Source organism: Rhinoderma darwinii, chromosome 1 (genome assembly GCF_050947455.1).
Source record: "Rhinoderma darwinii isolate aRhiDar2 chromosome 1, aRhiDar2.hap1, whole genome shotgun sequence".
Taxonomy (NCBI): domain Eukaryota; kingdom Metazoa; phylum Chordata; class Amphibia; order Anura; family Rhinodermatidae; genus Rhinoderma; species Rhinoderma darwinii.
In genome coordinates this window covers 219,216,546-219,232,753 of record NC_134687.1, presented here as the reverse complement: position 1 = coordinate 219,232,753, position 16,208 = coordinate 219,216,546, and the positions used below count along the sequence as shown (strand labels likewise).

Below are 16,208 nucleotides of genomic sequence, written 5' to 3'. Positions count from 1 at the left end.
AGCAGTGTGAGGCAGGCTTGACATAATCTGGTAAATTTCCTTAGACACCTAGGTCTCTCTAAATCTGGCCATAGAGATATGATAACTGTTGACCGACAGCTAATTCCCTGACACCATAAACACGCCCATTTGGAGCAGCTGAATATGCATGTAACTTTCACGGTACGAAAATAGATAATCAACCGCCAGGCACTGCGTATCTTGAGAGATTTGAAATCCAACCTATCCAAGTCATTTTCACGAGTCTGCTAGTCACCATAGAACAGAAATTGTTGCTAAATATTAATAAAAATCTCATGTCTCACGTCTGTTTATCAAATTGGCAAGGACAGAATTGACTGCTTCAAGGAATTCTATACATTCAATTGCTTCTTCTATGATTACATAATGTAACAAATCTATTGCTGCATTTTCTGTTAACATTCCATTCCGAAAAAAACCAGGAATCACTCCCAGCAAAGTTAAGTAAACCAAACCATTCCTCTGCTAGAATCGGCTACTGTTTTTGAAAATATGTGGATGAAACATAAAACTGCCCCTGCCAGAAGTTACTTTTGTGAACAGGATCTCTGATCACAGGGCAAAAAAAAACCAAAAAACAATGTTTAGGGTATGCTGATTTTTTTCTTTAAACTACAGCACGTCCTCTATTTGGTGGTTCCTCCCCTTCATTGACATGAGAAAACTTGTATGGGACACTTCCTTGAAATTATTCCTTAAAAAAAGCTACCCAAAAAGTACAGCAAAAGAAAAAAAGACGACTTGAATTACCACGTAATAACGTTTTGTGCCGTTGTTTTCCAGTATGGTAATGGTGCAGGTCTGCCACACAACTACTACCAGCTCTGCACAGGGCAGAATATATACGACCTCCTGCTCTAGCATGAAGCATCATAATAATCTACACGGTAGTTCTGTTTGATAAATATCTTTTAAGAAAGGAGGAAATCCAGTCAATTTTATCTTCTGATATATTGTAGTTATATGTGAGAAGATCAAATCGATGGAAGTCTGTGAGAAGAGCATTCGGACTGGATTTTCTCTTTAAAGTATTAAAGGACAGAACTTTTTGGTAGTATAGTATAAATTTGGGTGACAGATTGTTCCTTTTTAGGCTCAGCAAGTACAAGAATTCGGACAGGAAATGTGGTGCCTCATTCATAGAACAAAGCAGGAAACAAGTCCAATGTTCTCAGTCTCCCTCAACAGAAAAAAGTTTTACGTAGTGTCATCAGTCTAAAAATAACAAACCCATGTCGGATAAACGTTTCCTGCAATAAGATGCTTTCTGGCATTCTCAAAAGGGGAATTTTCCATACAAGCAAAATATACTTCTAGACCTGGCTTTGCATAATCTTAAATATCATGCATCCCATTACCCTTTTTCTGAAAATCAAGAAGTAGGCTAGAACACATAGTACTGAAGTAGCAGAGAAGAATGCTTGTGTAGAAGATGAAGCGATTTATCTCTATATTGTACCTAACGCAAAACATGCTACAGAAGACCATTCCAGCCTCACAGACATGTTTTTTCCCCCTGACAAACCGTGCCATATAAAACTTTAACCCCTTAATGACGTAGCCTAGTTTGGGCCTTAAGGCTCACAGCCCATTTTTCAAATCTGTCACTTATGTGATAATAACTTTGGAATGCCTTTATTAATCCAAGTGATTCTGAGACTGTTTTCTCGTGACGCAATGTACTTTTTGTTACTGGTAAAATTTGGCGATATATTCAGTATTTGTGAAAAATATAACTATTTAGAGAAAATGTAGAAAAATTTTAATTTTTCGGACTTTAAATGTATCTGTTTGTAAGACAGATAGTAATACCACACAAAATAGTTAATAATTAACATTTCCCATATGTCTACTTTATGTTGGCATCGTTTTTTTTAACATTCTTTTATTTTTCTAGGACGTTACAAGGCTTACAACAGCAATTTCTCATAATTTCTGAAGTGGCTTTGAGGGGCCTATATATTAGAAACCCCCCAAAAAACACCTAATTTAAAAAACTGGACCCCTCAAAGTATTCAAAACCGCATTTAGAAAGTTTCTTAACCCTTTAGACGTGTCACAGGAATTAAAGCAAAGTGGAGATGAAATTTGCAAATTTCATTTTTCTTGCTGAAATTCAATTTTAATTAAAAAAATTCTGTAACACAGAAGGTTTTACCAGAGAAAACCAACTAAATATTTATTGCCAAGATTCTGAAGTTTTTAGAAATGTCCCACATGTGGCCCTAGTGTGCTAGTGGACTAAAACACATTCTTCAGAACCAAAGGCACACCTAGAGGATTTTGGGGCCTCTTTTTTTATTAGAATATATTTTAGGAACTAAAACAGATTTTGCAGTATTGGTTTTCGGGTGCCATGTCGCATTTGCAGAGCACCAGAGCAATGGAAACCCACCAGAAGTGCCCCCTTTTTGGAAACGACACCCCTCAAGGAATTCATTTATGGGTGTTGTGACCATTTTGACCTCACAGTTTTTTTCACGGAATTAATTTGAATTGGGCTGTGAATTAAAAAGAAATTTTTCAATAATGTCGTATTTGTACAAAATGTAAAATTTTCACAAGGAATAACAAACATTTCTGACCATTCTTTTTTATTTTTTATATATTATAAAGGAAGAAAAATAGACCCCTGGGACAAATAAATGTGGCCCTGAAAACTAAGAAGTGAACACAAGGAGGACAGGAGTGGGAAGTGGATGGAGGAAAAAAGGTCTTATATTAGAATCTTTTAATTTTTCCACAGCAACTTTCTCCACACAAGCGCTCTGAATGACTCACTAAAGCCAACAGAGAAATTCAGGGCAGGTGCGGCAGGATCTGATGTCAGTGGCAGGAAATGATGCCGGCGATGGCAACTATTGGTCAGTAGCCACTGACTAACCAAAAGCGGCGATCGCCGAGGCAGTACCATTTCGATCGGTCCCTGCACATTGAGTTGTGATAGCCTGATGTTGGAAAAAGCAGTTATCACAGTTCATGAACGCACCGGGGGAAAATGGCGCTGTATTTACTACAAGACTTCACGGAGCTCGAACAATGTGCTCAGCGTGACCTAATAGTACGTCCTAGAGCAGGAATGGGTTAAAAATACTATGTGAAATATTTCAATAGAAAACTCGGCTCTTAAATCCTTTGAAAGGATATTCCCATTAAGGAATACTATGGTATATTGCTAGGATATGCCATAACATTATGATAGGTGGGGTCCGACCTCTACAGGGTGGGCCATTTATATGGATACACCTAAATAAAATGGGAATGGTTGGTGATATTAACTTCCTGTTTGTGGCACATTAGTATATGGGAGGGGGGAAACTTTTCAAGCTGGGTGTTGACCATGGCGGCCATTTTGAAGTCGGCCATTTTGTATCCAACTTTAGTTTTTTCAATGGGAAGAGGGTCATGTGACACATCAAACTCATCGAGAATTTCACAAGAAAAACAATGGTGTGCTTGGTTTTAACGTTACTTTATTCTTTCATGAGTTATTTACAAGCTTCTCTTTGTTTACAGCCATTGACATGTCGCAGAGGTTAACACGTGAAGAGCGGATAGAAATTGTGTTGATGTCTGGTGAACGCAGTACCCGGGTCATTGCAGCAGATTTCAATGCAAGACACCCTACGAGACCACCCATCTCCCATGCTACAGTTTGCAAACTGCTTGCCAAGTTTCGTGAAACTGGTTCAGTGTTGGATTTGCCCAAATGTGGATGCATGAAAACTGTCACTAATGAAGAAACATCAGTGGCTGTCCTAGCTTCATTCAGCAAGAGCCCACAGCGTAGCACTCGCCGCATTTCACTGGAGAGTGGCATCAGTCGAACATCCCTTAGGCGGATATTAGCTACTCACAAATGGCACCCTTACAAACCCAAGCTGCTGCAGCATCTCAACGAGGATGACCCAGATCGGCGCACTGAATTTGCAGAATGGGCAAAACAAAAATTGGAACAGGACCCTCAGTTTACACAGAACATTTTGTTCAGTGATGAGGCAAACTTTTATGTGAATGGTGAAGTTAACAAACAAAACCACCGCTATCGGTCTGACACTAACCCACATTGGATAGATCCCTCCAAGACTGTTGGAACACAAAAATTGATGGTATGGTGTGGTATATGGGGTACAAAGATAGTGGGGCCATTCTTCATCAATGGAAACCTCAAGGCCACGGGATATCTGAAATTTCTACATGATGATGTGTTTCCCTCTTTATGCACTGAAGCTGGCACGCTCCCTGAGTTTTTCAAGCAAGATGGTGCACCACCACATTATGGGTGTCAGGTCCGAGCATTCCTAGATGAACAGTTTCCTGGAAAGTGGATTGGTCGTCGTGGGCCAGTTGAATGGCCCCATAGGTCTCCCGATCTGACCCCCTTAGACTTTTATCTTTGGGGTCATCTGAAGGCAATTGTCTATGCTGTGAAGATACGAGATGTGCAGCAACTGAAACTACGGATACTGGAAGCCTGTGCTAGCATTTCTTCTGCGGTGTTGCTATCAGTGTGTGAAGAGTGGGAGAAGAGGGTTGCATTGACAATCCAACACAATGGGCAGCACTTTGAACACATTTTATAAGTGGTCAGAAACTTGTAAATAACTCATGAAAGAATAAAGTAACGTTAAAACCAAGCACACCATTGTTTTTCTTGTGAAATTCTCGATAAGTTTGAGTGTCACAGGACCCTCTTCCCATTGAAAAAACTAAAGTTGGATACAAAATGGCCAACTTCAAAACGGCCGCCATGGTCAACACCCAGCTTGAAAAGTTTCCCCCCTCCCATATACTAATGTGCCACAAACAGGAAATTAATATCACCAACCATTCCCATTTTATTTAGGTGTATCCATATAAATGGCCCACCCTGTAGAACCAGTATCCCATTGGCTTTTCTCCTGCACTGTGTCGCTCCCAAGTTAATAGAGCTGTGTTCTATCTTCCTGCATAGAGTGTGGCCAAGACTAACACTGTGGAGAAAAACACTGAAGGAGCCACAGTGCTTAGCTGCCCCTTCATTCTAAGGATTGTAGGGGTCACAACAGTCTGATTTCCACCAATCAGTAAGTGATGACATATTCTAGCCGTATGCCATCACTCATATTGTAAGAAAACCCATTTAATGATATTCCACAGTTTAAAGGGTAACTAAACTTTTAAAAAACGTTTTATATGTCACAGTGACATATGTCACTGTGACATATGTCACTGTGACATATAAAACGTTTTTTAAAAGTTTAGTTACCCTTTAAACTGTGGAATATCATTAAATGGGTGACATATGTCACAGTGACATATGTCAGAATTTTTGATCGGTGGGTGTCTGAGCACGGAGACCCCCACCGATTGCTAAAACAAAGCTGCAGAAGCACTCGGGTGAGCGCTGTGTCACTTAGTTTCTGATAGGCTTTCTTTGCCGCTGTGTTTCAGCGATCGGTGGCAGTCTCAGTGCTCTGACCCCCACAAATCAAAACTTCTGACATGTCAAAAGTTTTTTAAAAATGTAGTTGCACTTTGAGTCTACATGCAGTTCTACAGTGCTGCCGGGACCATTGTGAGGAGTAAAATTTCGGTATTAACTAAATTTACGCATTAGTGAATCATGAAATAAAAGGCATGGAGAGATATATATATATATATATAAAAGAAATATTTTCATCACTAAAACCACCACTATTATGTAGCATTTTTCTATATGCTACTTTTGTTTCCACATAGTCACATGTCTCGTTTTTGTGTTGCTAGCGTTTTCTGCCACATTATATGGCAGTTGAGCATAATTTAGAGGCGGCTATTCCTAGGTTAGTACCTTACTATCAAGCTTCTTCATTGTGACCAGATCCAGAGATTTTAATGAATGGCCGGTGGGGGCAATGAAGTATAGGCAGGCATGAATCCTTGTGTCATGGTAGTTGAAAAACGATCGTTTGATTTTCAGTTCTTCTTGTAGGAAGGCCTCAAACTGTGCATCAATGTACTCCACAATGGGCCGGTAGCTGAAATGAAACGCATTACAGAACATTTAATTCATTGTGTTTTCCTTCCTGATGTTATTCAGATTAAAGCAAAAACAAATGAAACTATGAGAAATAGAGAAATATTACAGAATATCAAAGACAACATGAGTCAAAACCTCAAATTGATAGATGCAAAAATCTGACTTTTACCGAATATATGGTCAGCTTAAAAAAGGAACATCTTTTATGGCCATCGCATTACCCAAGAATGGTTTAAGTATGACTAGTATGCTACAGAAGAGATCATTTCACAAAACAAACCCATGCCATGTGATTGAGGGTAGGTCTCTTAACCCCACTTATAAGGAGCCTTGTTTTAGGGGCGTTGTCCAATTTGCCGTTCTTTGGCTGACAAATGTTGGAAATTACTCAGCACTGCTGTAAACAGTCTTCTATTGAATTTCTATGATAGTTACATAATTGAGGAAACTCATTAAATGCTTCCTGGGAAGCAAGACCAAGTTTATTTTTCCCTAATGAGAAGAAATCTGAGTAATGTTGTAAAAAACACATATACCATATATTTGCACAAGCTCTCTATTTGGGTAAAAGATGAAATACACAAGTCCAGTACCTGTCTCAATTAGGAAAAGTGTCTCCCACCAGCACTTACCATTGGCTGAAGCAGGTACTCTACTGACTATAACAGACTTGTATTACCTACTTTTTAAGTGTACATTTAATTTTTCCCCAATATAATTTCAAATGTATAGTAATCTCTGCTATATAGAAAGTATAGTACACTGTAGGAAAAAGTGTCTCCACACTAGCGCCAGCATAATTCCATATGCCAATAAAAGGAAATGGAATATAATACTACATCAGCTATACAGCTGTTCAGAAGAAGAAGTAATCCACACTAGTCATACTAAGCAAAAATACACAATATTTTATTAAATTAATTTCTCATAAAGAAACATTCCCTCTAGGGCATGTTCACACAATTGTAATTGCTGCAGATTTTCCATCTGGATTTACGGGCAGTATATAGGCAGCATATTACAGTAGCAGCAAAGTGGATATGATTTAACAAATCTCATATACAAGCTGTGGAAAATTTCCATGCAGTAATTAACCTTTAAATCTGCAGCATATCAATTTATGCTTGGGAATAACTGTGCATTTATTGAAGATTTTCCCCACTCAAACTGGCAAACGTTGCATTTTGTGCTGCGGAAAACCTGTATTTCCGCAGCAAAAGTCAATAGAAAAGAACACAAAACAAATAATTTTTCCACTTTATAAAAAACAAACACTCTCCTCCTCTGGCAATATGGGAGCGCCAGTGGAGGTCAGTATGGTGTTTTTTTTTTATCCCCTCTTCTTCTCCACAGCAGTATATCAAAATAGGATTTGATGGGGCCTTCGTCCGGAATTCCCACAAAGTTGGGTCGGATTTGCTGCAGAGTTTTCTGCAGCAAATCGGACTTGGGTTAACTATCCATTAGGATTTTCCAATCCTTAAAAATGGTTTACAAATGATTTAACTGCAGCATGATGTATCACTAATGTACTGTCTGTAGCTGAAATGCCTCTTTAAGCCAGTTGGACGTGCAGTCACATGACCATGCTACTGGTATTTATTTCCTGCTTGTATGGAAAATACACTAAACATGTGGTTATCTCCCTTCTCACTGCCTGAAGTAGAATATGTCACACATTGCATGCCTCTTATCCTCACTGCTCCCTGCTATTCCCCCTCCCTTCTCGTCTCTGGAAAATTCCTGTTTCACATGCTGGGCAGCAGATCGCGCAGTATCAGTAGCAGAGCTGTGAGTAATTACAGTTCTACATTACACCTTGTCATAGAGGTGCATGTAGGCAGCTGTAATTAGAGGCAATATCTATGAGATTGGAAAAGAATCATGCAAACTGCAGTTCTTACCACTGGTAATCCTGCCCATAGCAAGCCCTAGCAAAATGTAAAAAAAACAATGCTGCACAGAGCTGGGCTACATGATGAAAAATGTCTACTCCTGAGCAATAATGGCACCATCTGGTGACCATTCAGACACATATAGGTTCTATATTTTTCGTAAACTCTGATAATCCCCCTTAACCTCATCAATTGTTAACATTTACACCGCAAAAATATTGGGGTTTTCTACAACACAAATTTTATGGGTTACGTATCATAATGGAGGTTAAAAAAAGAACACTCTTTAGGAAAATGAAGCACATAGTACACAAAGCCAATGTCTACTTAAAAGTTACATAGTTCGTATGGTTGAAAAAAATATGTCTACCAAGTACAAACAGGGTAGGGGAAATCTATGAAAGAAAAGGTAAATCTTAGAATTCGGTTTACCCCTATCAATCCAGAGGAAGGCAAACAAACCCTCATAACCCATTGATCATAAGGCCAATTTGTCCTAAAACAAAAAAGTCATTCCTGACCCCAAGTGGCGATCAGACTCCAGCAACATTCTAACAAGGTTTGTATATATTTACATAAGCCTTGATGTGGTATGTGAATTAAAATATACAAGGACGTTTAGATCCTTGAAACAATTTTTCAAGGACGCAAAATAGTTTGTTGATGGTTTGATAAATTGTGTAGATTCAGCTTCACTAATTTGAATTTACCATACCATTCAGCCGTTTCCATACCTAGTAGAACGATGTTTTCTAATAGAATGATTGCCAGAGCCAAATTTAACACCCAAAAAAAAAGCCACTGTCATGCTGCAGAGCTCTGAAATATTCATCTCTTCCTGTCCAGACTTCCTTATGGACTACATTTCAACAGGCGAACCCATGGGAGTGCACAGTGAAAGAACAGCTTTTGATTGATGTGGCCTCAAGTGATCATTTTGCCCATACATTGAAACAGCAGTGATAAAAGGCCTGGAAATCATGAATCTTTAAATAGTGTCATGTAATCTTTTTGTTCATTAAAATCTGATGTGTAAGCTTGGGATGTAGGTTACATTACCAGTAAGAACACTAGAAAGACGTTCTGTTTGAACCAACCATTAGATCTAATGGTAGACATGGATTCTCCACTTACGTCGTTAACTACCCAACTTCAAAATCAGAACACTTAGGGCTGTGGCTGCATGGCGACTTATGGTCTGCACTGGTCCACCCCCCCTCCCCCCGCATCCTAAAAGAAAATTACATGACTACCGCATCAATGCTTCCCTATGCCTAAATTCACACACAGCGTAATACATATGTGGTGGAACTGGCCTGAAAACCTGCAACGAGATGCACAAGTGTTACATGCAGACTTGGCTGCAGATTTTACTGATTGCATTTGAAAATCCGCAAATCTTTTAAATTGTTTGTGAATGAGGTTTGTTAAAATCCCACTTGTATTGTACATCGTTTCGGCATTTTAATGCGGATTCAACAAGCAAAATTCTGCAACAAATAACCAATATGTGAACCCAACAAAGTAAACTTTTTTCCCCCACAAAATTTTACTTTGACATAGCCAAGACAAAATGTGGCTCTGTAGTCCCAACCAATCCATATATGTATCGATATATCGCCTCAATCCAAACAGTTTCCGAATGGAAAATTATTCCTATCGTATTCAAATGTTGTTCCATTGCTCCACATGGGAAAATCTTGGCAGTAATTTTAATAAAAAGAGGCAAGTAAAAGTGGGGGAGTTGCTAACTTCCAGCTCTCATTTTTATAAAACCATTAGGAAAATTAAAGCAGCAACTTCACTGGTGACTATGGGCAAATCTTTAACTTTCCTGATTACTTCCAACACACAGCACAAGCAATAGTTTGCGGCTGGCACACAAGTTGAAATAGGTATAGCACTGTTTTGGGGAGAATAGCTGGCAACAGCGTAAAAGAAGAAAAGGAGATGCATCAGGCTTTTCTTTATGCCTTTCATTCCTTTTATATCCACTTTTGGCTTTGGCTCAAGAAACTGAGCCGAAACTCTATCAAAACTGTGTGTGTTGTGTCTCTGGTGGTTACTACCCATACTATGAGGTAATGTGGCTAGCTATATGGGGCACGGTGACTGGCTCTATTTGGGGGAACCTAAGAAAGATGCATTCCAATAAAAAACTGCTGCGGTGCAGAGTTTTCCTTCCCTTTCCCATCTCCACAATTTTGTAGGTTTAGTTACAGGACAAGTATGCCATACGTGTTATTACAACTGCATAATTGGCAGAGCCTGTATAATATCCACAGATCACATCATTAGTAACACTGACAGGAAGATGTTGAAAAGCTTTTAGCACAATTACCAGCCAAGCTTCAGTGATCCTATTGCTTGGATATGCATTATCCTTTTTTTTAATTAATTAAATTACAAACCAGTTACATCCAATTAAAACCAACTTTCACACCAAAAAGAAATCTGAAGATTTGAGGGACAATCTTCTTATAATATAAAAAAGTAAAACGAACATACTGCTTACACATATAGGCCGTAAAATCTCCTTTTGAGAGTCACACTGATGACTAGATGCTTTTCAAAAGCCTCCAGATTGTGACGTGGCAAATTTGTCAGGTGGAAGAACCAACCCTAGCCTTAAATTACCCAAAACTGCACCTGGTCATGATCTCAAATCAATACTAGCGATCTAGTGAACGGTGTCAGTCACAATGCCTCAAATTCAAGACTGATCTCCTTTATGGTCCTACACTGCTCCATTCAACTAAGGCTCTATTCGCACCAAGTTTGGGGCATACACCACAGGATACATATGGAAAATTAATTTGCTAACCACACTTATCCTTCTGATGTATGAATGGAACCTAACAAGAGCAACATTTGCTTATACTGTATGTACTAGATCTTCCAGTGTCAATCTCTGCAGTCTGGGATAATCCCTGGAAAAAATCTGTTGAACAGAGGCAATATATGATTAATCACTTCCATTAGAGGTTTATTCCCACCTTAGACATTTATGGCATATCTACAGGATATGCTATAAATTATAGGCGAGGGTACTTATCTCGAGAACGGGGAGGTCACCTAACCCCCATTAGGCCTGGTGAGGAGGCCGCCGCATCCAGGCGGGAAATATATAAATAAATGCAGATGTGGCCGCACATGTGCGCAGCTCTTTGGAATGATTCCTATGGGAATTACAGAAATAGTCACGACTGCTTGCTCTCCATTCTATCCCCAACCGGATCCGGCAGCAGCCACACCAGGCAGGTCGTGTGCCCCTTCTTCTTGAGATAGTTGCATGCCCCAAAGCTGGGACATGCATCTGCCAGACATTTATGGCATATCCAGTGGATATGCCATAATTTTCTGAGGTAGCAATAACCCTTTAAGACAGATTTGTGCACAGTGCCTGGAATTGATGCCATGGTCAGCATGAAAATATAGAATTCATTCATTTTTATGAGATTCCAGATTAGAAAAAAGGGCAAGCGTAAGGATCTGAACGAATTTGACAAAGGCCAAATTGAGATGGCTAGATGACTGGAGCATCTCCAAAACAGCAGTTCTTGTGGGGAGTTTCTGGTATGCAGTGGTTAATACCTACCAAAAGTGACCCAATGAAGGACAACCCATGAACCGGCGATAAAGTCATAGGCGTCCAATGCGTGGGGAGCGAAGACTATCCTGTCTGGTCTAATCCCACAGAAGAGCTACTGTAGCACAAATTGCAGAAAAAGTTAATGTTGGCTATGATTGAAACGTGTCAGGACAGAGTGCATTGCAGCTTCCTGTGTTTGGGGCTGTGTAGCCGGAGCCCTGTGCAAATGCTGACCTGTGCAACAGAATTTAACCATGGAGCAATGGAAAAGGTAGCCTGGAAGGATGAATCACATTTTATTTTACATCATGCGGATGGCCACGTGCATGGGAAAAAGGCAAGTCGGTGGAGGGAGGCAGTGTTATGTTCTCAGCCATGTTCTGCTTGGACCTGCTTGGGTCCTGCCATTCATGTGGATATTACCACCTACCTAAACATTGTTCTTTCAGCCGCCCTGCCACACTGTAAAAAATTGTCTAATGGTTTGAGGAACATGACAGCGTTTAAGGTGTTAACTTGGCCCCCAAACTCGTGCAAAACACGTCCAATTAATGGAGGCCCCGCTTCCTAACTTACAGGACTTAAAGGGAATGTGTTGCCAGAAAAACATGTGTTTTTTTTTTTTGTTAAACAGTTAGTGTATAGGTGATTAAACATTGTTCAAATTTTTTTTATTTTTTCCACGAGTCAGGAAATATTATAAATTGGATTCAATTTATAATATTTCCCAGCACTGGTCACTAGATGGAGCAATTCCCAAAATTGCAGCATTGCATGTGGTAAAGCAACCACATTGCTTTATGCTGCAAAATTGGGAAAAAATCCCTCGCTCTAGTGAGCTCTCAGAATCCCCCCCTCCTTTATCCTGGCTAGTGCCGGGAGAAACGAGGGGTTTGAACGGTCTAACCTCCTACACTGTGTGTCGCCATTTTTTGAGCTAACACACAGTGTAGAAGGTTTACATACACTAGTAAAACACACTGAAACACGCACATACATAGAAATCACTTACCTGCTCCAGTCGCCGCCGCTCCCTCCGGTCCGTCCGCTCCGTCTGCTGCCGCTGCTCCATGTGCACAAGTCCGGAAGCCGCGACCGGAAGTAGTAATCTTACTGCCCGGCCGCGACTTCCGGTCCACAGGAAAATGGCGCCGGACGGCGCGCATTTCAAATCGGACTGTGTGGGAGCGGCGCATGCGCCGTTCCCACACACACGGCGTACACCAAAGTGGATGGAACGGGCCCCGTCCGCAGTCCCTATGGGACTGGAGCTGCCGTATTCCATGTCTGTATGTGTCGTTAATCGACACATACAGAAATGGAAAAAAAAATGGCAGCCCCCATAGGGAAGAAAAAGTGTAAAAATAGAAAAAAGTAACACACAAATAAATATAAACGTTTTTAATAAAACCCTAACATAAAACGGATATTAAAAATTTTTGGTGACACTGTTCCTTTAAGGGATCTTCTGCTTACATCTTGGTGTCAGATACTACAGAACACCTTCAGAGGTCTTGTGGAGTCAATGCCTTAATGTTATGGCTGATTGGATACAGATCGATAGACAGACAGACAGACACAGGACAGGATAGATAAGATAGATAGATATTCGAAATAATGTATTCGAATATACACTATATGGACAAACACCTCATATTCATTAAATTCAGCTATTTCATTCTGTTCCATTGCCACGGTTGTATAAAATCAAGCACTCAGTCATGGAGTCTGCCTTTACAAACATTTGTGATAGAACAGGTAATTTTTTTTTAGAGTTCCCTGAATTCAAGCGTTGCACTTTAATAGGATGCCACCATTGCAACAAGTCAGTTTGTGAAATTTCTTCCCTCCTAGATATTCCACGATCAACTCTGAGTGCTATTATTGCAAAGTAAAAGTGTTTAGGAACTACAGCAACTCAGCCACGAAGTGGCAGATCATGCAAATTTACAGAGAGGGGTCGCTGAGCGCTGAGGCGCATAGTGCATAAAAGTCGCCAACGCTCTGATTCAATAACTACAGCTTTCCAAAACTCCACCGACATTAACATCGGCACAAAAACTGTGTGACGGGAGCTCCATGGCATGGGTTACCATGGCCGAGCAGCTGCATGCAAGCCTTACATCACCAAGCACAATGGCAAGCGTCGGATGGAGTGGTACAAAGCACGCAGCCACTGACTTATAAAACAGTGGAAAAGTGTTCTGTGGAGTAATGAATCACGCTTCTCTATCTGGCAGTCTGATGGATGAATGCCAGTAGAACGTTACCTGCGTGATAGCATTGTGCCAACTGTAAAGATTGGTGGAAGAGGGATAATGCTATGGGGTTGTTTTTTAGCGGTTGGCCTAGGCTCCTTAGTTCCAGTGAAGGGAAATCTTAATACTTCAGCATGCCAAGCCATTTTTGACAGCTGTATGCTTCCAACTTTGTGGAAACAGTTTGGGGAAGGCCCTTTTCTGTTCCAGCATGACTGTTCCCCAGTGCACACAGCAAGGTCCATAAAGACAAGGTTGGGGGAGTTTGGTGTGGAAGAACTCGCCTGGCCTGCACAGAGAACTGACCTCAACCCCATTGAACACCTTTGGGATGAACTAGAACGGAGACTGCGAGCCAGGCCCTCTAATCCAACATCAGTGACTGACCTCAAAAATGGTCTACTGGATAAATGGGCAAAAATATCCACAGACACACTAAAAAAATCTTGTAGAAACCCTTCCCAGAAGAGTGGAAACGGTTTTAGAAGGGAGGACTAACTCCATATTGACCCCTTAGTGACCAGCCTATTTTAGGCCTTAATGACCAAGAATTTTTTTAATTTTTCCATTGTTGCATTCAAAGAGCTATAACGCTTTTATTTTTCCATTGACATAGCTGTATAAGGACTTGTTTATGGGGGACAAGTTGTATTTTTTAAAAAGCACAATTTTGGGTACATATAATTTATCGAACAACTTTTAACTTTTCTTGGGTGGGGGTGGGAATAATAAAAAAAAATTTTTGCCGTTCCTTTTTGCGTCTTAAATTTATGGCGCTTACTGTGTGGTATAAATAACAACTTTATTCAGCGGGTCGTTACGATTGTAGCGATAACAAACTTATACAGTTTTTTTTATGTTTTACTACTTTAAGGCTATGTTCACACGGGGTCTTTTGCCGAGTTTTTTGACGCGGAAACCGCGTCGCAAAACTCGGCAGAAACGGCCCGAGAACGCCTCCCATTGATTTCAATGGGAGGCGTCGGCGTCTTTTTCCCGCGAGCAGTAAAACTGCCTCGCGGGAAAAAGAAGCGACATGCCCTATCTTCGGGCGCTTCCGCGTCCGACCTCCCATTGACTTCAATGGGAGGCAGGAGAAAGCGTGTTTTATGCCCGCGGCGCTCAATGGCCGCGGGCGAAAAACGGCGCGATAATTGCTATTCACACGGAGTATTTTGGGGGAGGAATATCTGCCTCAAAATTCCGTTTGGAGCTTTGAGGCAGATATTCCTCCCCCAAAATACTCCGTGTGAACATAGCCTTACACAGTAAAAACACTTTTTTCAAAATTATTTGTTATTGTGTTGCCATATTTTAACCCCTTGGAGACACAGACAATTTTGGCCTTGTGGACACAGCCCATTTTTTCAAGTCTGACGGGTCACTTTATGTGGTAATAACTTTGCAATGGTTTAATTATCCAAGCGATTCTGAGATTGTTTTCTCGTGACATAGTATTTTATGTTAGTGGAAAAATTTGGTCGATAAAATCAGTATTTATTTGTAAAGAAAAAACACCACCAAAAATTTGCAAAAATTAAAATTTTTTGAAATTTAAATGTATCTGCTTGTAAGGGCAGATTCACACGAGCGTTGCGTTTTTGCGCGCGCAAACAACGCGGCGTTTTGCGCGCGCAAAAACCATTTGACAGCTGCGTGTGACATCCGTGTCTGATGCGCGGCTGCGTGATTTTCGCGCAGCCGCCATCATAGAGATGAGGCTAGTCGACGGCCGTCACTGTCCAATGTGCTGAAAGAGCTAACTCTTTCAGCACCCTCGACAGTGAATGCCGAACACAATATCGCAAAACCTGTAGAAAAAAAAGAAAAAGTTCGTACTTACCGAGAACTTGCCGGCCGTTGCCTTGGTGACGCGTCCTTGGTGACGCGCCTCTCTTGACATCGGGCCCCACCTCCCTGGATGACGCGCCAGTCCATGTGACCGCTGCAGCCTGTGCTTGGCCTGTGATTGGCTGGAGCTGTCACTTGGACTTAATTGTCATCCCGGGAGGTCAGACTGGAGGAAGAAGCCGGGAGTTAGCGGTAAGTCAGAACTTTGTTTTTTTTTTCTACAGGTTCATGTATTTTGGGATCGGAAGTCACGGTCCATGGTGCTGAAACAGTTTAACTCTTTCAGCACCATGGACAGTGACTATCTTCTGACGTCGCGTACTGATAATTTTTTTGCCGGGATCGGCCAAAACGAGTTTGGCCGAACCCGGTGAAGTTCGGTACGCTTGTCCGGCTTCGCTCATCGCAAAGACACTCCGTTTGGATGTTCGGAAACAGAAAAGCACGTGGTGCTTTTCTGTTTTCATTCATCCTTTTCACTGCTGTTGCGCGAATCACGCTCGTCCCACGGAAGTGCTTCCGTGTGGTGCGCGTGATTTTCACGCACCCATTGACTTCAATGGGTGCGTGATGCGCGAAATACGCAGAGT

The 16,208-nt window shown here is 41.0% G+C and overlaps 1 protein-coding gene across 7 annotated transcripts in view; it reads right to left on the bottom strand.

The window, feature by feature from the left end:
- Positions 1-16,208, bottom strand: part of SEPTIN11 (septin 11) — a 124,825-nt gene that overhangs the window by 41,663 nt on the left and 66,954 nt on the right. For all 7 annotated transcript variants that reach the window (XM_075861657.1, XM_075861694.1, XM_075861665.1 and 4 more), the window contains exon 4: positions 5,834-6,020. In XM_075861657.1, the coding sequence (XP_075717772.1) occupies positions 5,834-6,020 (187 nt within the window). The remainder of the gene's footprint in view (positions 1-5,833; positions 6,021-16,208) is intronic.